Below are 26327 nucleotides of genomic sequence, written 5' to 3' on the forward strand. Positions count from 1 at the left end.
CCCAGCAATCTCTGCTTGCTAGCACTCCTGGAAAGGTAAAAACGCAAAAATTCTTTGTCGCACATTTTACATACATTGCACAGCTGACACTCTAGGACCCCCAAACACAGCTCAGGGACAACCAAGTGGGCTTAACCTTTATTAATGAGCCTGGTTACCCCCTCACCGTCACAATTTGGAATAAGGAAGTCAATCTTTCATGGGAGCCTTCCACTGTACCTAAAGAGGAACATTTTTAATCTGTGTATTCTGCCTATGCTCACGTGTGGATGTGAAACAGGGACCCTAAATGCAAAGATAATTCAGAAGCTTCAGACAACTCTCAAGTTGTATGGAGAGATGTATGCTGGGTATTACCAAGAGACACAGGAAAAATAATGAATAGGTTCGAGAGCAAACAAGTCTGTGACATGACATAAGGGGAAGAAATTAAAATGGCAGTGGGACAGACCTACCACATGAAGAAATGACGATCGTTGGACAAAGATGGTACTTCACTGGATTCCATGGGAAATTTTAAAGAGCAAGGCGATGACCAAAAGTACGATGGCAGGATGAAATCAGAAAATGTGTTGGAGTTGGAGGAGAGACTTTCAACAGTAGTACCTGCAAGATCATTGGTGGAGGCCTTCATCTAGCAGTGTATCAACATGGGATGAGATCATATATATATATATCTCTATATATATATCTCTCTCTCTATATATATATATATACACACACACACACACACACGTTCGACAAACCTATACATTTGCACGCCCCGGGCGAGTGGATTTAACATCGTGGCGAGCTCCTATTGGCCCAAGCAAAACACGTGTGGTACTAGGTGGCGAGTAGATTTTTTGGTGATTTGTCGACCACTGTATATATCTATATCGATATCGATATCAGTTCTACTTAGTGTGTGATAGAGATAGATATATATATATATATATCTATCTCATCACACACTAAGTAGAACTGCTCCACAAAATGTTTATGCACATATTTTAGAGTAATTGAATACCTATGCCGCGAGATTGGACAAAGGGAAATCGCCCTCTGATCTTTTTCATGCATTAGTTCTGTGAAATTGCTCACAGATGTGCATGAATGAAATATGCACGTTCTTTGCATTGGGGAGCTAAGAATGAACATGAAGAAAGAAATTGGGTATTTATCTGGTTCAGTTTAATATTTTATGTTCCTGTGTAAAACATAAACCCAAATCTTTCCTTTTATAAATGATTTATCCAAAATTATTTTATCCGTAGGGAACAGACAAAATGCGAGTGCTGGAAATATGTATGTTAATACAAAACTCTTCATTTTGCATTGAGTTGCATTGTAGAAAAACTACGTAAAAACTTCTATTATTTAGTTTAACTTTGTGTTAACTCTTTTTTTTGTGGTTAAAGTTTATTTTAATGGAAACACTAAGGCTAAATATCTGTTGGTAATAAGAGAAAGTGCCTTAAAGTTCACTTTATACAGATGTTTTACATTTATGGTTTCATAATTTATTAGGCTGGTAATATTTCTACTTTGGATGTGATGAACATTTCGAAGCAAAGAGATAGTCTTTGGAAGGAGCTGGAGACATTAAAAAACACTCGACGAATTCTTGAACACCTCCTTGAAAAACAGAATTCCAAGGTAAAGTATTACAAAGTATGCTTCTTAACTGTGTGAAGTGTGGTGATTTTATCCAGCATGGGTTCACTGACATATTAGGTGTAGTGTATTTTCCTGGGCCCTCTATGAAGTGGTTCGTCAACAATGGATTTATCAGTGGTTACTACACACAAACAGGTGTTAGGGCCCTCACCGAATGTAATAAAGTGAGAACAGTCCTGGCCTTTTTATTGGGTTTTTACATTTTAAACGTACAATTAATCATTAGTCATAGAAAAGTGAGAGACTACAGGAGAGCTGCCTGAAGATATTTTTAAGTTGTTTCACAGACCACATTCCGTTCTTTGCGGACCACAGTTTTAATACCCCCAGTACAGGTAAGCAACATAATATATTCATGAGTGCAAATGTCCAAACCTGACGAGATTCACCACTGTCTCAATTGAACTTTTCAAACATGAACACGGGCCATATTAAAGGAGAACCTGAGATTAAAACATGTAACATATGTTCAGTAAGGGGATAAGTTGGTGGTTAACAGTATAAGGAAACAAACATACGAGGGTTTAAAAAGGTCATATTGATTTTAGGATTTAGTCGGGAAAATACGTACAATGGAATTATAAATTGAAGGAGCATTGTAAAAGTATGTTCTATACGTTTTTAGAATAAAATGAGAAAGTTGAGCATAAAGAACCAGAAAATACATTTTTGTTTTTATTTTTTTAATGGCATCTACGCTAGGATGCTTGTAGATGGGTACAGGAGAGCTAGAAGGATGCTTGTAGATGGGTACAGGAGAGCTAGAAGGACGCTTGTAGATGGGTACAGAAGAGCTAGAAGGATGCTTGTAGATGGGTACAGGAGAGCTAGAAGGACGCTTGTAGATGGGTACAGGAGAGCTAGAAGGACGCTTGTAGATGGGTACAGGAGAGCTAGAAGGACACTTGTAGATGGGTACAGAAGAGCTTGAAGGACGCTTGTAGATGGGTACAGGAGAGCTAGAAGGACGATTGTAGATGGGTACAGGAGAGCTAGAAGGACGCTTGTAGATGGGTACAGGAGAGCTAGAAGGATGCTTGTAGATGGGTACAGGAGAGCTAGAAGGATGCTTGTAGATGGGTACAGGAGAGCTAGAAGGACGCTTGTAGATGGGTACAGGAGAGCTAGAAGGACGCTTGTAGATGGGTACAGGAGAGCTAGAAGGACGCTTGTAGATGGGTACAGGAGAGCTAGAAGGACGCTTGTAGATGGTACAGAAGAGCTTGAAGGACGCTTGTAGATGGGTACAGGAGAGCTAGAAGGACGCTTGTAGATGGGTACAGGAGAGCTGGAAGGATGCTTGTAGATGGGTACAGGAGAGCTAGAAGGACGCTTGTAGATGGGTGCAGGAGAGCTAGAAGGACGCTTGTAGATGGGTACAGGAGAGCTAGAAGGACGCTTGTAGATGGGTACAGGAGAGCTAGAAGGATGCTTGTAGATGGGTACAGGAGAGCTAGAAGGATGCTTGTAGATGGGTACAGGAGAGCTAGAAGGACGCTTGTAGATGGGTACAGGAGAGCTAGAAGGACGCTTGTAGATGGGTACAGGAGAGCTAGAGGGACGCTTGTAGATGGGTACAGGAGAGCTAGAAGGACGCTTGTAGGTGGGTACAGGAGAGCTAGAAGGACGCTTGTAGATGGGTACAGGAGAGCTAGAAGGACGCTTGTAGATGGGTACAGGAGAGCTAGAAGGACGCTTGTAGATGGGTACAGGAAAGCTAGAAGGATGCTTGTAGATGGGTACAGGAGAGCTAGAAGGATGCTTGTAGATGGGTACAGGAGAGCTAGAAGGATTCTTGTAGGTGGGTACAGGAGAGCTAGAAGGACGCTTGTAGATGGGTACAGGAGAGCTAGAAGGATGCTTGTAGATGGTGTCACGGTAACTTATGACAAGATATAATTTGCACCAAATAACTGGGTTGAACTGAACGATGCTTAGATATAATAAAGTATATTTATTCCTTAGATAGGTGAACACAACAAGATAGTACAATTAACAGACAAGAAGGTAACACTTACTTAGGGGTTGGAATGAAGAAGTATCAGATAGCAATTCTCCAGCAAACAGGTATCAATCAAGATGTAATCAGAAGACAAAGACTGTAGGGTTGACAACAGTTTATATCTCTTTTCAACCCTATTGTTACTATTGAGTGCAGACTATTGGTGAACAATTACCTGCATCCAATCTCTAACGTGGGAACACAGTTTAACCCCTGCCCCCCAGCTAGTTGGCACATGCGTCCTGGGACCCTGAGGGTCTCATTTCTGAAGCCCCACACCCTAATCAGGGACGCTGGGCAGTCTACCAGATGGGGTAGCTGGCAGGATACTCTTTGTTTGTAAGTGTGAGTTATAACACCCACAAACCACTCCAGCTTAATGCTTCTCCGCCCTCATGTAAACAGTTAGAGTGGCTAAGTCTTTGATCAGGGATCTGCTTCCTAAACATTTGGTCGCTATCCTGACCATTTGCATTCCTTAGTAGGCAGGAATCTTTGCGGGCATTTGTCCCCGCTTTGAAAATACAGTATGATGGTTAATACACAAACATATTAAAATAACCGGTTATGTTAGGTCCAGTGGGTCCAAACTACCCAGGCCTTACTGCCGGAAGTGGGACACTATAGGGTCCAAGTTTCAGCCCGCTGTGACCTTTAGAACCGGAGATATGCAAATACCACATAAACCGTTTCTAAGTTTATTACAAAATTCTCCGCTGTAAAATAAATCTCAGTTTTTCACTCATTCGCCATTGAAATGAATGGAGCTTCAATGGTGGCCTATGGGACTCTGCAAAATGGTGCCTGAAAAGGCGGGAACATTAAACAAAGGGCTATAACCACTATTTCACTATTAACCCTTGTCCTCCCGGATGGATCCCAGTGTGTGGGTGGTACAGACACTTACATGGTGGAAATACAGTACAACAGGGGAACATACATTTTCATGTGATAGCAAGGTGAAAACCACATTCCTTGACCGCAGTCCAGTTAACCCCTTGCCTCCCTGGTGAGGTCAGGGGGTGGCCATATGGGGTGCAACTACTTTAATACTGGGCCAATCCCCCTCTCCTTCTACAGATGGGTACAGGAGAACTAGAAGGACGCTTGTTGATGGGTTCAGGAGAGCTAGAAGGATGCTTGTAGGTGGGTACAGGACAGCTAGAAGGATGCTTGTAGGTGGGTACAGGAGAGCTAGAAGGACGCTTGTAGATGGGAATAAAGTCAAACAGGCTAATTGGTTGAGAAAGATGGTAGTGGATAGACTTCTATTTGGTTAGAGAAAGTAGGGAAGTAGGTATCTAGTCGCTAAAAGATGTTTTGGAAGTATGGTTGCAGACCTGTCTGAGACATGCAAAGCTGCTCACACCGTGGTATTTTCATTTGCTGTAAGTTAATATGGCGTTCAAGAGGGCACAGTAAGAGGGATGGAACAGATTGTGTGACATGACATTGAGAATAGGTTGAATTACCGAAACTCTGTAGGGTAATGTGGGGAATAGACGTGTGTTGGGTATTCTAAAAGATGGGAAAGTATGATAAGCCAGATGTGGTCCAGAGATTAGTGGCTGCGCGAAGGAAATTGGAAGGTGGTATCCCTTGCAGAGGAACGTGACCACACAATGAAGGGTAACATGTGAGAGTACAGTAGATAAATGAGCGCAGGAGGAATTTACAATTGGTAAAGTTATTGAAACAAAATTAGTTGCCCTAAAAAACTGTTGGTCAAATGTGTATTTGTGAAATATTGTTGTATGAATTATCACCAACTTTCATGTGCAGTACAACAGATCTATGAATGGTACAAGTGTGGAGGTTTTGATGGAAAGACTAATTGAAGATGAAGCTGAAAATCGCGTAAGTATGCAAATATACTATTAAACAATAGATTTTTATGTTGAATGCATAACCTAAAAATACATAGTCTTATTACTTCCAATTTCAACTCTCTCCTTTTTATTTATAAACCAAGTAATCGATCTACGTTTCTGCTATTAGGTATGCATGATCATATTAATAATCCCATGTATGAATATTGTTCTTTAGTTCTTCTATGAATTAAGTGGATTGGTGGCTTTGGCTCAAGTGCAGACAAGTTAAAGCCATTGCCAGTTACAGGGAACTTTGTCCAAAGTTTAATATTTGATATGTGCATTCCTTTGGGTATTTTATCCTAGGGCCAGGCTGAAATCTCCTATAAAAAATATTTTTCTTAATCTTCAAAAGATCTTAAAATGGTATACTGTGTGTGTCTTCTGCTTCGTAGCCAAAATCAAATGTTCTTTGTGTAACTGGTGGCGCTTCAGAAGATATTATTGATTGACTTGCTTGTGAGTTATTTATTATTGTCCATGAAATCTTTTACTGTTCAGGTTTTTTTAATGGGGCCAATAACTGTAATGTTGAGAACTAATAAATAAACTTGTTTGTTATTATAGAAACTTCGATCACAAGTCATTGAAAAAGAAGCAAAGACTAAAGATGTCTCACAGCTTATTCAGGAGGAGAAGGTATGCAGATTGTGCAAACGTGTTCATTCCGATGAATACAACATGAAACTCCCTGTCTGTCTCCTTTTAATATATTAATAAAATGCCTCTGGTGATAACTGGAATAGTTATTTAATATTGCTTTGGATTTCTGCAGCCAGTAATGTGTGCCGAGCAGTTCTTGTTATTTTATAGGCCCCTGTTTTAGAAAGGAAATCTGCTAATGCCGTTTGTGTTACTTCCATTGTAGCTCAATGCAGTCAAGTCCAGCCAGCTATCAAAATCGATGGAGGCAACACACAGCCGTCTGCAAAGCCTGGTTAAAAAAAAGGAGGCTGAGAATGAACAGATGGTCACACGACTGCAGGTTATAATAACATATTTTTTCTATATCTTGGTTTACCCATAATACTTCAGTTTAGTATGAAGACATAATAATGGGATTGGGGGCACTAAGCTTTGGTAAGGGATATAGCGGAGCTCGATGTGCGGTATCTGCCATCGGTTTGAGCTGATCGAGCTTTGACATTTCTTAGTGGAGCTTTGTGAATACCTCCCGTAGTCAAAAAGTCACTAAATTGCAATAAAAAGTTCATACAAATTGAAACCAAAAACATAATGTATTGGTGTAACTCAGCTGGACAATCCCATGAGATGTCACCCTTACAATCTAAATTGTTCAGAACCGAAACACAACCAGGGATTTTTCTTATACACACTGCTATTTATCCCTTTTTTTATGCGAAACAAACATCGGGTTCAAATCATCGTTTGTTTCTAAATGTGCATTTTAGTGTGACTATAATACACTATATTAGAGACATTGAATAATAGCTGTATTCTGAACATATTCATGCTAATTTTATGCATATTCATGCTAACACTATGCAAGTCATTTCATCAGTCTCTCTCTAAAGCACACACAGATTTCAAAATGTAAGTTTGTTGAGCAATATTACTGCTAAGATGAATTAAGTCAATAAAACATTCATCCCGACTGATTAATGGGAAGACACAATTGTTCTGGGAATATTTATTTGTAAACTATATAGGAAAAGCCCATGTTTAGTAAAGCCTTCCAACACCTAGTACACATTGCATTGCGGAGCATCACCATCCCCCTTAGCATTCAAGGGGTTATGGTGTACGCAATGTTCACCTCTGTGTCGCTCCAACGAACACATTTGTCAGTGTAAAGCCCGTCCAGCTCGTCACAAATGTCTGAGTGCTTTTTCTGTGTTGTGCGGTGATTTGCAGAATTGACGAGCTCTAACTTTTGAACAATTATCCTAAATATTGAGGCCCTTCTCGTAAGCATCCTGTAGACTTAACAAAAAATTATCTTTCAATAGCAAAAAGACAAGAAAAAAAACATTTCTTTACATGGCAGCAGCTATGTATGCAACACTTCCCAGAACAAGCGTGAGACTGTAGGATACTTTCATTCAATACGTGTAGGATTTAGGACCCGGAATGTCTGCCCTAAGGGCTTGCAATAAAAATATCACGATAAAATGCTGAGACCCATCCATATCTGCTAAGCCGGGTTGAGCTATAAGATGCCTTATGAGCCCATTCACATTACTGGCTATAATGCGTATTTTGGCGCAGGAAAATGTCATGACGTATCACTTAGTATGAGACTAAACGCTCGTTAATGCAAGACGAATCATGTCTGATTTCGTTTTTGTCTCGCTTTTTTGCGCAGAATATTGAAACTGCAATAAGTTGCCGAAAACTGGAAGTGGAAGACGTCAGAAATCAAATGTCATCTTTAAAAGCAAAGCGAGCGTTTGAGAAAGTAGGCTTGAAAAAGGCTGCCCGTGCCCAAAAACAAAAAGTTCTCCGCTTTCAAGCAGCTGTGGAAAAGCGTAATCTCCAAATGAAAGAGAAGGTAAGTACCAGTTGATTATTGAGAATAATCTAGGACAGGGGAGCGCAAACTTTTGGCGCTGCGCACCCCTGTCAGCTCCCACTTGCTCTCGCGCCCCCCTTACCTTACTCGGCGGCATCATATAACGCAGTGGGGTCACGTGACCCTGTTGTCATGGAGACGTGCGTGTGATGTCACTCCGCATGACACCGCCGCGTTGCCATGACGACGCGTCACAGCAGCCTCCAGAATCACGGTGAGTTCAGGTTGCAGAGGCCTTACACGATCCCCCGGCATTTAATTTAAATGCCTCGGGGAAGAGCGTGGGGCCTCAGCAACAGCCCGCGCCCCCCCATCCCATAAAAATCCTCCGCCCCCCACTTTGCGCACCTCTGATCTAGGACTTCATTGCTAAACAGGCAATTGTACAGCAAAGCTTGTGTGATTTAAGTACTGCAGTGGATACAAAATGCGACTGCAAATCTGTCAATCAGAAAATGATTGCATTTTCCGACCCACATTACACATACAAGAGCTTCTTTTTGCTGTCAGTCTGAACTTCTAATGACCTCAGCAGTGATAAATAAAGATATATATATATAATCAAAAAATAAATAGATGATACCGTTCTGTGGCTAACTAAATGCTTTTATTTGTGCGAGCTTTCGAGATACACTGATCTCTTCTTCCGGCCGACAGGTGCTAGTCCCATAAGCAGAGTATAATACAAGGCTCCTAACCAGGCAGACCAGGAAATCCAAGGAACACAAAGCAAGGAAGAGGCAGCACTCATGGTAATAACAAAAAAATTGTATTCAAAAGCAGGCACATTCACCCATGTGACCTCTTCCTTGCTTTGTGTTCCTTGGATTTCCTGGTCTGCCTGGTTAGGAGCCTTGTATTATATATATATCTATATCTATCTTTATATCTATATAATCTATCTTTAAATGTATATATATCTATATTATATATATATATATATATATATATATATATATATATATATATATTATATTATATATAATATATATACACACACACATTCCCAGCTAGCTCAAACTCCTACACCCACCACATCATGAATATATACTGTATTTGTCATATATATATACCAAAATGTAATCGTAATGTTTCAAATAACTTATAACTGAGTGATGAATAAACTTTGTTAATGTTGCATCTCAAATAATATCCAATTAAGGGGCCATGGTGAATTACTTAGCCATTCTCTCTCTTGCTGGTTGATTTTCCTGCTTCTTGTATATTCTGTAGGAAATACAATTATCCGAGGCCCTTTCCTGTGGCCACGTCTGGAGAAGTCATCATGACTCTGCAGTGGAAAATAAGACGCATTTAGAGGTTCAGAATGAGACCCTAACTAAGTAAGTTACCCCCGGGAAACCTTTTCCAAGTTACTGCACTGGGAGCATAGGATAGCAATTAACTATTATCTTCCATAAAGCTCTCACATAAGTCAACCAAATTAAAGAGATACTATAAAAATGTTATAGATACAAACCATTTTTTTGGCGTTGACTGCCGTTTGTGCATGATAAACCCAAACATGCTGCTGAAAGCAACTTCTGCAAAAGCATTTACTGTAGGATTGGAAACGAAAACTGCTTGGATCACCCAATGGCCAATCTAGTGCTGTAGTTGAAAGCCAAACATTGTTAGATGAAGCAGAAAATTGGGAAATGTTTAGCCGTTGTATGCAGCAGTGATTCATGTTTTAAGCGTTGGAGGGTCTTGCAGTTCCTTTCTGTAGGAATGAGAACTAATCATTACAGAAAATTTTGTAAAGGTAATTTAGGATACATTTCCTTGAGGATTAAGGAGAGGAAGATGTGATGTTGCCTAACTCGTGATACTTGCAATTTCTTAACTTTTTTTGTTCATTATAATTAAACACTGTCCAGAATAGTGTGTGTGTGTGTGTGTGTGTGTGTGTGTGTGTGTGTGTGTGTGTGTGTGTGTGTGTGTGTGTGTGTGTGTGTGTGTGTGTCTTATGCTGTTACTAGTGACTTGGTGACTTACAACATAACAAACAGCTCTTCATAAATTCCATTTTAGGCACATTCTCATAACCGTATAAATTGTCATTTTGTTTTCGATTGTAAATTGCAATGCAGTCAGTCATTTATGCTATGTGTTAAATGTATTAATCAGTACCCCAGAGTAGCACCCCAAAGTCGTAAAAACGTATTGCTTATGGCTGTTTGCAGATGAAGTAATGTGTTGGCATCACCCCGTTTTTGCATGCAACTAATTCAGACACAAAGTGCTGTGTCCCGCGCCGCTGCCACGTTCCGTGTCCCGCGCCGGTGCCACGCACCGCCTTTCCCCCGCCGGTGCCATGCGTCACCTTTCCACCGCCGGTGCCCCACGCCACGTGGTCCCTGCCACGCGCCGTGTCCCCCCACCGCTGCCACGCACCACGGGAGCGTTAATCTCTGCTACATCTGTATAATACACTTGCCATGTAAACTGCCATTATGACTTGAATGAAATGCAGTTTGAAATATGTTTTCACCTACTGGTCATATATAATGTTTTGATTTTGATCTATATTCGGCTTTAATTGTTTATTTGTTTCTCATCTCTAAAAGGCAGTTATCCGACCACTTGAAGAACAACAAAAAAATTGAAGATGAAAGTGAACATTCAAAAGAAGCGCTTGCTGAGAAGCTACGACTTGTTAACTTAGAAAATGCACATTTTAGTCAGGAAAATACAAAACTAAAGGTAAAATTAAGCTTTACTTTCTGGTACTTGAGTTTTGCATTGAATAATCTGGACATAAATTATAAATGAAATACCATTTACTTTTAAAACAAGTGTTTGCATTTTCTAAATGGCAATTTTAAAAAAAAATGTGTCATTTGTTTGTTATTAATCCCGTGTTGTGAACCTCTAGTCTTAGAAAGAAAACACTAATTACATTGTGTACATTTAATAATGACATGTTTTAACTTGAAAATGAAAGACGATGAACGCACACATCCATCAAAGTAAATCTTTGGACCATTTATTAACCCAAGACGGGAAAAGCACAATGTTTCAGAGTAGCGATAAACCTAACTTCTGGCCACCTGAAGAAGAGTTTATACCCCGCAGCATTGAGCTTTTCCTGTCTCATGTATGCTTAAAAAGTGGTCCAAAGACCACCTGTGACAGACGTGTGCGTTCATCTTCTTCTGTTCATTTCTGAATAAAGGTTCAACCAGTGATGGTCTAAAGGGCCTCTCACAAAGATATTCTGCACCGTCATAATTATCTTAATATTCAACTTATCAGCTGGAAGTGCAGGGTAAGTATACAGTACATATATTTCTGGAATTACATGTCTTGTACAGCAAATAAAAATACCCCTCGTGGGTACGTTCGCATGTCTCAGACAGATCTGCAACCCAGTATTTCTCTATTATCACTTTTTTTTTTTACCCACCATAGCTTTTTGTTAATGTCTTATTTAATTCAGTAAATCATATCAAAAAAGGTTTTTGATCCACTCCCAGAGGCATTGATTTCCAGTTGCAACCTAAGTCCGGTTATCAACCTTCCCCCTTTTTTTTTTGTTTGTTGAGCAGGGTGACCCCTGAAGGAATTTTAAAGCTCAAGGTGGCCCTGCTTGTAAAACCTCACTCATCGCCCACCCCATTCTCCATCACTACGCACTCAGCCTCACACATTATACTTCTCCTTTTATTCAAAACACACTCCACATGTATCCCCCTCTCTCACACAGCACTACACCCCAACCCTCCTCCCCACACACAGCACTCACCTCCACCCTCCTCCACACACAGCACTCGCCCTCCACCCGCCTCCACCCTACTCCTCCTCACACACAGCACTCGCCTCCATCCTCCTCCTCCTCACACACAGCACTCGCCTCCATCCTCCTCCCCCCACACACAGCACTCGCCTCCATCCTCCTCCTCACACACAGCACTCGCCTCCATCCTCCTCCCCACACACAGCACTCGCCTCCATCCTCCTACCCACACACACAGCACTCGCCTCCATCCTCCTCCTCCTCACACACACAGCACTCGCCTCCATCCTCCTCCTCACACACAGCACTCGCCTCCATCCTCCTCTTCACACACAGCACTCGCCTCCATCCTCCTCCTCCCCACACACACAGCACTCACCTCCATCCTCCTCCCCACACACAGCACTCGCCTCCATCCTCCTCCTCACACACACAGCACTCGCCTCCACCCTCCTCCTCACACACACAGCACTCGCCTCCATCCTCCTCCTCCTCACACACAGCACTCGCCTCCATCCTCCTCCCCACACACACAGCACTCACCTCCATCCTCCTCCCCACACACTCACCTCCATCCTTCTACCCACACACACAGCACTCGCCTCCATCCTCCTCCTCACACACAGCACTCGTCTCCATCCTCCTCCTCCTCACACAGCACTCGCCTCCATCCTCCTCCCCACACACACAGCACTCGCCTCCATCCTCCTCCTCACACACACAGCACTCGCCTCCATCCTCCTCCTCCTCACACACAGCACTCGCCTCCATCCTCCTCCTCACACACACAGCACTCGCCTCCACCCTCCTCCTCACACACACAGCACTCGCCTCCATCCTCCTCCTCCTCACACACAGCACTCGCCTCCATCCTCCTCCCCACACACACAGCACTCACCTCCATCCTCCTCCCCACACACTCACCTCCATCCTTCTACCCACACACACAGCACTCGCCTCCATCCTCCTCCTCACACACAGCACTCGCCTCCATCCTCCTCCTCCTCACACAGCACTCGCCTCCATCCTCCTCCCCACACACACAGCACTCGCCTCCATCCTCCTCCTCACACACACAGCACTCGCCTCCATCCTCCTCCTCCTCACACACAGCACTCGCCTCCATCCTCCTCCTCACACACACAGCACTCGCCTCCTCCCCACACAGCACTCGCCTCCATCCTCCTCCTCACACACACAGCACTCGCCTTCATCCTCCTCCTCACACACACAGCACTCGCCTCCATCCTCCTCCTCACACAGCACTCGCCTCCATCCTCCACCCCACACACACAGCACTCGCCTCCATCATCCTCCTCACACACACAGCACTCGCCTCCATCCTCCTCCCCAAACACACAGCACTCGCCTCCACCCTCCTCCTCACACACACTGTACTCGCCTCCACCCTCCTCCTCCTCACACAGCACTCGCCTCCATCCTCCTCCCCACACACAGCACTCGCCTCCATCCTCCTCCTCACACACACAGCACTCGCCTCCACCCTCCTCCCCACACACACAGCACTCGCCTCCACCCTCCTCCTCACACACACAGCACTCGCCTCCATCCTCCTACCCACACACACAGCACTCGCCTCCATCCTCCTACCCACACACACAGCACTCGCCTCCACCCTCCTCCCCACACACAGCACTCGCCTCCACCCTCCTCCCCACACACAGCACTCGCCTCCACCCTCCTCCCCACACACAGCACTCGCCTCCACCCTCCTCCCCACACACTGCACTCGCCTTCATCCTCCTCCCCAAACACACAACACTCGCCTCCATCCTCCTCCTCCTCACACAACACTCGCCTCCATCCTCCTCCTCCTCACACAGCACTCGCCTCCATCCTCCTCCTCACACACAGCACTCGCCTCCATCCTCCTCCCCACACACTGCACTCGCCTCCACCCTCCTCCCCACACACACAGCACTCGCCTCCACCCTCCTCACACACATCACTCGTCTCCATCCTCCTCCCCGCACTCACCTCCACCCTCCTCCACACACACAGCACTCGCCTCCACCCTCCTCCCCACACAAAGCCATTACTCCTCTCCCCTCCAACCTTCCCACACCCCAAAAACATGTCTGCAGCTCAGCGAGCACATCCCGTGAGATAGACGCTTGCTTCTCTGCTTTGTGCCGGGCTGAGAGAGGAGAGGCGTATCGCAGCCTGTAGGCAGGGCAGGGTGCGACCTCTGACCATGGGACTGCGGCACCCTTGGCAGAAGGTCTTTGCTTTGCTGTATATGTAACATATTACATGCAAAATGGTTCTATAATGCAACAATGTCATGCTGGAGTAGCTTGTAGCAGTTCATTGTGAAACCATTTAACCCTTTTTGGTAGATTGCTTATTGCCTACTGGTCAGCACAATTCCATATTTAAATAATAATTGAAAAACATTAACAGGATTTACAGCATAACAATTTCCATACTTCAGGGGTAGGCAATCATACCTACCTGGTGCTGTGCCCATGTGGGATTCAAACTGCTCTTATTTAATACTTGTGTTCAGTAGCCTGAAGAAACAGAGAGGTTAGTAGCAAAGGAATAAGCACTGTGAGCATTATATATGTAATTTACTTATTTATTTGGAATTGCCATTCTCATATCGAACTTAAAGTTAGCTAAGTAACAGGTTGTAATACTTTTGAAAGAAAATGTCCGTGACAAACGTGTTGTATTACCAGTTTATAATGGCATGTATCCCAACATCAGGCCTCCATTGCTGCTTTAGAAACACAGACTGTGCCAGTTAACAGTGAACTGTCAGAGCTCCAAGAGAAGGCAAAGCAGCAGCGAGACTTTGTGGAACATTATGAAAACCAGGTAAAACATATTTCATAATAGCTGGTGTGAGAACTTCAAAACAGAAATGCAAATTTACTTGCAAAACTTGGTCTTTAATGTAATATTGAATGTATAATATGTAGCTAGCAAACATACAGACCATTTGTTTCCGGTATAAATGACTCTTCCATTTGTATCCACTCCTTATCTGTGTTGAAGATAAAGCTTGGACCAACGTATAGAACAATTTATAGAACTATACGGTTACATTGTTACATAGTAGATGAGGTTGGAAAAAAAAGACATCCGTCCATCAAGTTCAACCTATGCTAAATTTTGGCGACAGATACATTATCCCATATCTGTACTTACTTATTGATCCAGAGGAAGGCAAACAAAAACCCCGGGGACATGTCATCCAATGATATCTCATAAGGGGGAAAATAAATTCCTTCCTGACTCCAAATAATGGCAACCAGATTACTCCCTGGATCAGCATCTTCCCATGAATACTTATTTGGTATATCCCTGTATAGCTTTCCTTTCTAAAAAGATGTCCAACCTTTTTTTGAACAAATCTATTGTATCTGCCATCACAGTCTCCATGGGCAATGAATTCCACATTTTAACTGCCCTTACTGTAAAGAACCCTTTCCTTTGTTGCATGTGAAATCTCCTTTCCTCCAACCTTAAGGGATGCCCCTGAGTCATTTGTACTGCCCATGGGATGAATAGTTCTTTTGAAAGCTCCTTGTACTGTCCCCTAATATATTTGTATATAGTTATCATATCCCCTCTTAGACGCCTTTTTTCTAATGTAAATAAATCTAATTTAGCTAGCCTCTCCTCATACGTAAGATTGTCCATCCCCTTTATTAACTTGGTGGCTCTTCTCTGCACTCTCTCTAGTTCCATAATGTCTTTTCTAAGCAGTGGTGCCCAAAATTGTACTCCATATTCAAGGTGTGGTCTTACTAATGCTTTGTAAAGGGGCATAATTATATTTACTTCCCTTCCATTCTCAACTCCAGTTCTCACGTTCCCCCAACAGGTCAGGTTTTAAGGATTATTCCTGCTTCAGCACAGGTGGCTCAATCAGTGGCTCAGTCAAAGATTGCACCACCTGGGCTGAAGCTGGAATATCTTTAAAACCTGACCTGTTGGGTTGTCTTGAGGACTAGAGTTGAGCCCCCTGATATAATAACCAATAATTCAGAAATAAATGACATCTTTCATTGGTTTTATATCCAAATGAAAAGTTGTTTTTCTGTTTATTGCAGGTGCAGAAGTTACAGCTAGAAGCTAAAGAACTAAAACAAAGATTTGAAGCGGTCTTTACGGACAACAAACAAATCATTGAAAATAAAGATCTGGAAAATGAGAAGGTACAGTATGCTTCCTGCTGTTATACAGGCGGGGGACAGTATGTTTCCTGCTGTTATACAGGCGGGGGACAGTATGTTTCCTGCTGTTATACAGGCGGGGGACAGTATGTTTCCTGCTGTTATACAGGCGGGGGACAGTATGTTTCCTGCTGTTATACAGGCGGGGGACAGTATGTTTCCTGCTGTTATACAGGCGGGGGACAGTATGTTTCTGCTGTTATACAGGCGGGGGACAGTATGTTTCCTGCTTTTATACAGGCGGGGGACAGTATGTTTCCTGCTGTTATACAGGTGGGGGACAGTATGTTTCCTGCTGTTATACAGGCGGGGGACAGTATGTTTCCTGCTGTTATAGAGGCGGGGGACAGTATGTTTCCTGCTGTTATGCAGGCGGGGGACAGTATGTTTCCTGCTGTTATACAGGCGGGGGACAGTATGTTTCCTGCTGTTATACAGGCGGGGGACAGTATGTTTCCTGCTTTTATACAGGCGGGGGACAGTATGTTTCCTGCTGTTATACAGGCGGGGGACAGTATGTTTCCTGCTTTTATACAGGCGGGGGACAGTATGTTTCCTGCTGTTATACAGGCGGGGGACAGTATGTTTCCTGCTGTTATACAGGCGGGGGACAGTATGTTTCCTGCTGTTATACAGGCGGGGGACAGTATGTTTCCTGCTGTTATACAGGCGGGGGACAGTATGTTTCCTGCTGTTATACAGGCGGGGGACAGTATGTTTCCTGCTGTTATACAGGCGGGGGACAGTATGTTTCCTGCTTTTATACAGGCGGGGGACAGTATGTTTCCTGCTGTTATACAGGCGGGGGACAGTATGTTTCCTGCTGTTATACAGGTGGGGGACAGTATGTTTCCTGCTTTTATACAGGCGGGGGACAGTATGTTTCCTGCTGTTATACAGGCGGGGGACAGTATGTTTCCTGCTGTTATACAGGCGGGGGACAGTATGTTTCCTGCCTTTATACAGGCGGGGGGGACAGTATGTTTCCTGCTGTTATACAGGCGGGGGACAGTATGTTTCCTGCTGTTATACAGACGGCGGACAGTATGTTTCCTGCTGTTATGCAGGCGGGGGACAGTATGTTTCCTGCTGTTATGCAGGCGGGGGACAGTATGTTTCCTGCTTTTATACAGGCGGGAGACAGTATGTTTCCTGCTTTTATACAGGCGGGAGACAGTATGTTTCCTGCTTTTATATAGGCGGGGGACAGTGTGTTTCCTGCTTTTATACAGGCGGGGGACAGTATGTTTCCTGCTGTTATACAGGCGGGGGACAGTATGTTTCCTGCTTTTATACAGGCGGGAGACAGTATGTTTCCTGCTTTTATACAGGCGGGAGACAGTATGTTTCCTGCTTTTATATAGGCGGGGGACAGTGTGTTTCCTGCTTTTATTCAGGCGGGGGACAGTGTGTTTCCTGCTGTTATACAGGAGGGGGACAGTATGTTTCCTGCTGTTATACAGGAGGGGGACAGTATGTTTCCTGCTTTTATACAGGCGGGGAACAGTGTGTTTCCTGCTGTTATACAGGCGGGGGACAGTATGTTTCCTGCTTTTATACAGGCGGGGGTCAGTATGTTTCCTGCTGTTCTATAGGCGGGGGACAGTATGTTTCCTGCTTTTATACAGGCGGGTGACAGTATGTTTCCTGCTGTTATACAGGCGGGGAACAGTATGTTTCCTGCTGTTATACAGGCGGTGGGACAGTATGTTTCCTGCTGTTATACAGGCGGGTGACAGTATGTTTCCTGCTGTTATACAGGCGGGGGACAGTATGTTTCCTGCTGTTATACAGGTGGGGGACAGTATGTTTCCTGCTGTTATACAGGCGGGGGACAGTATGTTTCCTGCTGTTATACAGGCGGGGACAGTATGTTTCCTGCTGTTATACAGGCGGGGGACAGTATGTTTCCTGCTGTTATACAGGCGGGGGACAGTATGTTTCCTGCTGTTATACAGGCGGGAGACAGTATGTTTCCTGCTGTCATACAGGCGGGGGACAGTATGTTTCCTGCTGTTATACAGGCGGGGGACAGTATGTTTCCTGCTGTTATAGTTTTATCTCTTTTTGTGATTAACAACCCCCTCCAACATTTTACATCAATTAATGTAACTTTCGTGGTTTAATGAATTGCAAGATAACTGCTTCTGGGCTTAGTCATTAATGTCTGATTTAATTCCTCTCGGAATGAAAAACCTAAAATCAACGATCAGGCCATGTTTCCTGTTTTTTTGGGCAGTTTTCCTATTTGGTTATAGATTAAATAAAAATCACATCTTCTTTGTTAAATTAGAATACAGTCTTTGCAGAAAGAATTCATTGGGCACAATGATGGCTGCTGGGGGTTCATTCTGTTACATGGGAAGAAAGCACCTTTGTGGACTCGTAATTTATACGCAGACATTTTATTCTACCCAGTTCATTGTTCCAGAATGTTCATTTTGGGGTCCAATGAAATGTTATATATCTATGTTATTTGGAGATAAATTACAAAGATGTTTATTTCTGGCGGTTTAGCATACCCCGTTATATTGCACACTATGGGGTCTGGATCGAGGCAATTTTGGAGCAACACTGGAGTATTGTCACCTCACCGATGTATCAAAGCATTTTGCTCCAATTGTTCCCTGTTTGCCCGGGCTTGGTCCATGTGGAGTGTCAGGAGGAGTTGCAGGCTGCGCAGATTGAGATATATCAGTCTGCATCTCTCTGCACCACTCTCTTTGTCTTTTATTTCCCCCAAAAAATCCATCTAAAGTGACCTACTGAAGAGCTAACATACTGCATCAGCTGTAACAGACAGTCCTTCCATATACCGCAGCTGTGCATCTGAGCGCACTTTTCTTTACGTTGATACATAGACCCCTATGGACCCTATTTTATCAAATGCGATAGCGCGTATGTCTGTTTTATGTGCTTTTAGAAAAAGCAAGGACTGTGCAAGGACAGAGGACACTTAGAAATAATCCCATTTTCCTTGAAAATTAAGTACATATTTTCGTCTGTAAACAAAACACAATGTAGTGCTCTGCCTCAGTACCCTTACATTTCCACCACTACATGCATACCTGCATTCATACATACATACATACTGTACATGCATACATACTGTACATGCATACATACTGTACATACATGCATACATACTGTACATACATGCATACATACTGTACATGCATACATACTGTACATGCATACATACTATACATGCATACATACTGTACATGCATACATACTGTACATGCATACATACTGTACATGCATACATACTGTACATGCATACATACTGTACATGCATACATACTGTACATGCATACATATGCATTAGTATAGATTAGCTTTAAACATATTTTACTCTGTAATATTTAGATTACATTTGTTTGTTTAAGGAAAGTTGTTTAATGTAAATTATGCATTTCTCTGTAACCTTTTCCAATTATAACTTATTAAGAGAAGTTAAAAGAAAAAGGATACGTTGTGAAATATTTGCCTTTGCCTGTATTTTTCTCAATGCCATCAAACAGGTGAGGAGCCAGATGGAGACTCACTTAAACCAACTGGAACATGTCCCTGGCTTGCTCATAACAGCTGACCAGATGTTGCAAGAGTGCCAGGAAAGCCTCCTGGTCTGCAAAAGGAAATGCGTCAGCCGTTCTGAAACCGTTACAGAGCTTCAGATTCAGGTGCTCGGTTATCGGTGCAATTTGTTTTGTAAAACCGCGCTTCGCCAGATGAGGTCACTCCTGCTCTCTCCATGTGTATATGCTGTGAATGTAAAACAGATTCCTTATGTGGGATAAAGGAGTGTTCTTAGTTCCATTGTATACATAAAAAAACATCACTGTGTATTGAATATAAAATGACCCTACGCTGGCTCTCCCTTAGCGGTCTATTATTTGTAGTAAAACAGTGACCGGAAACTCACCCAGACCTTGTAACGTGCCGGATCCAGCGTACTTTTCATGGCGCTGTGCACAGGTCTGTTTCTGTTGGGTGCTGCTTGTTACTAGTATTCCATTCACTTTCCTGGCAATTTCACCAGAGGACATTGTGAAGTATATTGATTTTAAAGCTGTGCAGTTTTGTTGCATCTTCTGATACATTTCAGTAAAGAGTACTGTGTGCTCATTTGCATGTCATTTCCCAGAATCCCTGGCTGCGGGGGAAGCACTGTATGCTAAGAGATAATGGGGAAAGGCAGGGTTGCAGACCTGTCTGTCTGCTCACGAGATTTTTATTTGCTATACACTGTACGGTGGAGGTTTTTACTACACATTAAATAAGTTATAGTGGGTAAAAAAGTGAGAGTATGTAGCTTTTTCTAAAATGCCTTTTCTACCATTGTTTGTTGGTGGTAATTAAATCCCTGTGTATAGTACTAAAAACAGCCTAGTATATGTTTCCGGCAGACATCTAGCCTTTATTTCCTTCTAGTGGTTGAAGTACATATCTATCGGCATTGAAGCCTGGTTCCATACCAGCATCTCCCACTAAGGCGCTTCCAAAACTGGAGTGATCAACAACTCTGCTACCTTCTAAACATTACAGGATCCAATCAGGGGCTTTTTCCTGGCGGAACGTGTGCATGTCAATCATTTTTCCTGCCCAACAGGTTGTCACAAGGACTTCTATAGCACTGGCATGGCAATGGTTAAGCAGACACTGTGCCAATGTGTCCCCTTATTGCAATTTGATTCTAACTAAAATATCCCTTGTGAGCACATTCGCATGTGCCAGACAGGCCTGCAACCCTGCTTTCCCCATTATCTCTTAGCATACAGCGCTTCCACTACAGGGATTCTGGGAAATGGCATGCAAATGAGCACACAGCGTCACCTTTTACTTTGTCTATTTAACATGGAGCCCCTATGACCTTATGCCTGTCGCGTTACAATGCTTTTCAGCACAGCCGGGGTTAAAGAAGTGCACAGCCAGAAAACCTGCTCAGGCAGCTGTTTCGATCTTTTGGCTCATCAGTGTGAGGCTGGTTATACTGGCTTTGCAACATGAAGCTAAACTAAAATATAAAAATAAATACTTAAAGAAAATGCATATTGTGAAAATAAAAAACAGAATGGTTACAGCTGAGAAAATTGTGGGATCCATTGACTGTTGCGGGCTTCCCCAAGTAGTGAATGGGTTAAAAAGACAACACATTATTTTATTTTTATTCAACTTGTCTGTAAAATGAAGTGTATGACTAATTATACAGGGAGGAGGGCTTTCACATACTGTGAACCCTTATTCACGAGGTCCTTATTTTCAGTGTATGAAACTAGCTATTGCCAAAACTGATATGCTAAAATGGTTACAGCACATGCATATGATCTAAGGTTTTATTTGTAATCCCACTGATTATTAGGAGCATGACATGGGCTATGCTGTTCTTTTTAAGTGGGTTTGCTAAGCAATTTGCTGTGCAGTTTGAAGAATTTGTTTCCCAAAATGGCCACTTTTTGTCTAATTCCCATAAGCGCAGTGCTTGTAAACCTTCCATTAGTGACCTGTGTGCCATATGATTCCTGTGTCCTAATCAAGATTTTAAAACATCCCTTACCTGAAGGCATGATGTGCCTGTTCAAATACATTGCGTATTAAATCATCCTCTGGACCTCAGTGATGTGGCAACTGCAAAATTCCTTTAAATAATTGTTTTGGCAGGATCCAAAAGGCATATCTAGAATCTTTACAAACTGGACAATGTTTATAGGAAAACAGACATCCATTTGACTTTTTGTACTTTAAACGAAACAAGCAATGAAAAGAATATGTTCTTTAAGAATGTCAGTGTTTGAGCAGTGTATAGCTGATTTGAAAATATTCAATCATATTGTATTTAAAATGTACAGTTGTGTATGATTTTTTTCCCTCTGTGATCTCTTATCATAATGCTTCAATCGTCAAGATATTCCTGTCACTGATATCCAAAGGCATTGCTTCTTTTTACATGCATGCATGCATACATATGTATATACATTACTACTTTTCCACTGTTATATTTAAAATGGCGGTAAATGTAAGTTTATTTTAAATGAGCTGAAAGTGGGTCTCTCCCTTGTGCTTTGCCATTCTTCAAATTACAGTGACACAGGATCAAGAGTGAGAGCTTTTTTTAATCCAGTGTCAATGTGTCTCTGTCCAATCACCATAATCTGCCATTAATATATTAAGGGAAGGAACAGTCAAGAAATGAGTGCTCCTCTTAAACAGAATTGGCCCCTTCTTCATGATTTAACAGCCCTGGGAGAATATGATGGTCTCTTCTGAAATCTGATCAACCAGATAACATTAAACAACTTCTCTTTGATAGAACGGATCTGAAATCACCAATGGACTTTGGTAGTACTGATTTTTATTTTGTAATGTTTATTTTACTAATCTAGTAGTGCCTTCCTGCACCATGAACACGGCAAGCAAGGCTTTATCGTCTGGAAGCAAAAGGAAATATTCTCCATCTTAATTAGGACTACCCTTCCCCCAAGGCCATATGAGTTTGAAGGTAGCTTAATACTGGGATATGATTACCTCATAGGGGAAGAATGAGAAACATTTAGTTGAAACCTTATCAGCGTTCCTGCATAGATGCTTTCTTTCTAATCAGAAGGTGCATCTGTGATATGGTATTCCTGCTTGAGTCTAGGGGAAATATGAGACACGCACACACACATGGTTACATAGTTACATAGTAGATGAGACTGAAAAAAGACATGCGTCCATCAAGTTCAACCTATGCTAAATTTAGACCACGTGCTACATACACATACATGTGCGTGTGTACGTACATTTGTATATACATACATGATGTGTATATACACACACAAAAAAGGTCACTTGTTTAGTGTTGGTGACCTAGACTTCTTTTTAATTATGTTGATATCCATGTGGGTAATCTAAATAAGGAAGTTAAATGACCCATAACTATTTTCCAAAATTGTATTCTAAGATCTTGTATTGCTTTGAGTGGAAAAGAGGGAACACTGAAAGATGTAATTTGTCATTTAATACAAGTAATCTACAGCACTTGAATCCTATTAAACAATTTGGAAAATAATGCAACAGATTGTAATTTCTAATCCTGGTTCCCCAACTTCGAGGTGCCATTTTTCCTGGTAACAAAAACATGTTTAATAGATCAAATCCAGGTAATTTGTGGCTCAAAAATATATTTCACGGTAATCTAAAACCTGATGGTTTTATATCCTCCCTCTTGTATGATGATAAGTCACTGTGTGTTTATCAGGGCCAGCACAAGAAAAGCCCTCTCTACCGAATCCTGCTTGGTTCTCTGACATGGAAGACGTTGGCCAAGGGTGGCGGAAACTTTTGCTTCATGTGCTTACAATTTTGCCGGATCCCTCTTGACTTAATTAAAAAGGATTCTCTACCTGCACTCAAAAAAAGCGAGAAACATTGTGTTATTTGCATGGATGGCCGTACAGTCTAAGGCTGCACTTATAGTGCTGGCGATGGCGACGCGATGTCGCCCAAAAACAAACGCATTGCTGGCGCGTATGCTTATAGTAAGCGCGACAGAGCGACGTCGCCGTCGCAAAAACTGGTAGCTGACAAAATTAGATTTTTCATGGGCTGTCGCCTCATGTGACGACCCTGGAACCAATCAAATGGCTGGAAACCCGCGACGCCACCGCCCAGCGAAATATAACTTTCGCCGGTGGCGACTGGTGATGTCACCCGTCGTGTTGCCGTCACCATCGACGGCACTATAGGTGCGGCCTAATGCATTCTTTTATTTATAAAGTTGCCTTTTTCGTCACAATACCTTGGTTAAGAATCACATTTTTAAGGCCTTAATATTCTATTGTAACTTTGTCAAACACAAAAGCAATGTAACTGTTAGACTTGAGAACAAACTGATGTTTAATTAGTTCTGTTTGATGTTTCTTGACCAATGTCATAATGTTCTAGTAGCTTTTTAGGTCCTAAAGAAAATTTGGTCCTTTTTGAATTGTTATGCCGTTTATTGGACCAACATGAAAATGTTGAATAAATTGTGAACGTTCAAGACCAAAGACTGTCTTCTAATTTAAAAGCTCGTTTATAACAACATTTGCGTATGTTCACATTTATTCTATGAAAAGAACAAAAATGTAAAGTGTCAATGTATTACTTTCAACAGGAAAATTTTATTCGGATTAATATCTAGTGAATCCGTTTTTTTATTATTTTTATTATTATGTTTCCAGGCTGACGTTAGTGATTATTTCTTGGGAAACCAGTGTTTGGAGATGGAAAACAATCGTATTAAGAAGAAATGTGAAGAAACGAGCACGTACGTTATTTATATTTTTTGGGGGGGAGAGGGGTAGTGGTTACGCATATGAAAGAGTAATATAACATTTTTTCTCCCTGTGTTTTGAAGTAAATTGGAAAAGATGATCAGTCAGAATCAACTTTTTGAAGAAAAACTTAAAAATCAAGAAAGGGATCTGCAACAGAGTGAAACGCAACTGGAGGATAAATCAAGAGAATGTAGGACTGTGCTCAGACTTCTCGAAAATGCTGTTGAAGAAGGAAGAAAACAGGTATTAAAAACACATTTGTTTACTGAGCAATTGATTGTCCTCTCTAAAATGTGCTCAGGCAACAGGAACAAAGATGGCGCCTACAAATGACCACTTTGGGGAAGGGTGTGCTTGAGGGGGGAGGGGGAAGTATAGGGGGCTATGCTCTAAAGTACCTTGGTGCCGATCGGGCAGAGATGTATGAAAACTCCCATTAACTTGACGGGAGTTTCCGTGCGTTGGTGCCTAATCACACTAAAGCACTTGGAGATTCTTTCTGAGAGCATCCTCCCTGGGGGCATCTGGTAATGTAATTACTTGGGATTGTGGCGCATATAGTACCTTTTTTATGTGAAAAGCAAATCCCTTACTCGTGAGGGATTTTTGCCTGTAGCACCCAGCATTTTCAGACTATTTTTTCATTTAGTCCCCTTGATCTAGGGGCATCCCACGTGGCTTTTTCCTGATTTTGCCCCCCTCCCCTTTTTACTTTACGTTACTCGTGGTGTTACCAGTGTGAAAAGTGTGATGCTCTTATGTTGTTAGTTCATAAAATAACAGATCATTTGCAGCTTAAGAGGACAGCTCTTTGAACCAATAGCAACGTAAACAACTCACTGAACAAGGGCAATGATGGGAGTTGGTACATTGGTATATTTTTTGTAGTCTTATCAAATGTTACAAACACTATATTAGTGAGAGTGCACAGATTTTCTGTCCCGTAAGAAGTAAAAAAGTGAAAGAAATGCTACTTTGCTTCCACACTAGTATATATTTTTGAAAGCTGCTTTCTAATATTGACAGGATTTGAGACCATTTATTCTTTCTGTGAGGGCCAGCAACTACAATATAGCTGTAATAATATCACATCACCGGATAGATGCCAAGCTAGGAAAGCAGCATTCCCAACAGCTGGTTTCTTGGCAGCGGCTACTTGTAGTTACTGTATGTTGGCAGCTAAAGACACATATGCTAGTCTATATTATGTTTAACCCAATGATCAAGTCACATGGCTGCCTTGTTCGTCTGAAACCATTTTAACATTGTTTTTCTTCTGTGTATCCTAATCTATTTTCCATATGTTATGTTTCTGCAAGTCCAGCGTCGATTTGTAAGTAGTAAGTGGTTTTAAAGCCTTGGGTTCCCACTTAGCCATGAACAATGTCACCATACACCTCCAGTCTTTCCAACGTTCCTTCTTCAAAATCATATCCTCGGTAAATATAAACCTAACACTGCTTTCATTCTTGGTGGTTTGCTCAGACTGCTGAAATTCCTGTTCAAGTGCAGGAAGGTTATTCTGTTTAATATCAGGAATACTCGTTTCACTTGCCTGATGGTTTGCTAGTTTATATCTTTAAAAAATCGTGTCATTTGCTTGTTGAAGGCAAGAGAATTCAGTAGTGATGGATTAGCTGCAGGACACATTAAACATCGATCATTTAAGCATTGTGATAATGGATTACTGAAAGCAAAATTATATAGCACATACATTTCAAATTCCTATGTGTTCTCATTTGTTACCATTCATATTACTGTAGTAGTATTGTGTGTCTTATAAGCAAGATCTAGGGTTATCTTTTAAACTATTACTAATGCCAGCGTATATTTCTAGTACTTTTAATAGTCTCATTTCTTTCTTCTTTGATCCCTCTCTGGTATTCTCAACATTCTTTACGGATATTTTGAGAAACTCCTGATTACTACAGAATATTGGGGAATACAACATACCAGTTATCACCGTAATAATTAAAATATATTGGCTATTTTTTGTGCTGTTATATCTTGTATTT

At 42.1% G+C, this 26327-nt stretch overlaps 1 protein-coding gene across 6 annotated transcripts in view; it reads left to right on the forward strand.

The window, feature by feature from the left end:
• Positions 1 to 26327, forward strand: part of ODF2L (outer dense fiber of sperm tails 2 like) — a 50193-nt gene that overhangs the window by 15384 nt on the left and 8482 nt on the right. For 4 of the 6 annotated variants that reach the window (XM_075615624.1, XM_075615622.1, XM_075615626.1 and 1 more), the window contains 12 exons: positions 1510 to 1638; positions 5444 to 5518; positions 6100 to 6171; positions 6401 to 6517; positions 7859 to 8044; positions 9299 to 9408; positions 10636 to 10771; positions 14538 to 14648; positions 15890 to 15994; positions 19537 to 19695; positions 24217 to 24302; positions 24393 to 24555. In XM_075615624.1, coding sequence (XP_075471739.1) covers positions 1510 to 1638; positions 5444 to 5518; positions 6100 to 6171; positions 6401 to 6517; positions 7859 to 8044; positions 9299 to 9408; positions 10636 to 10771; positions 14538 to 14648; positions 15890 to 15994; positions 19537 to 19695; positions 24217 to 24302; positions 24393 to 24555 — 1449 coding nt within the window. The remainder of the gene's footprint in view (positions 1 to 1509; positions 1639 to 5443; positions 5519 to 6099; positions 6172 to 6400; positions 6518 to 7858; positions 8045 to 9298; positions 9409 to 10635; positions 10772 to 14537; positions 14649 to 15889; positions 15995 to 19536; positions 19696 to 24216; positions 24303 to 24392; positions 24556 to 26327) is intronic. The other 2 variants (XM_075615625.1, XM_075615627.1) reach the window with 1 other exon arrangement.

This window comes from Ascaphus truei, chromosome 10 (assembly GCF_040206685.1).
Source record: "Ascaphus truei isolate aAscTru1 chromosome 10, aAscTru1.hap1, whole genome shotgun sequence".
Lineage (NCBI taxonomy): Eukaryota > Metazoa > Chordata > Amphibia > Anura > Ascaphidae > Ascaphus > Ascaphus truei.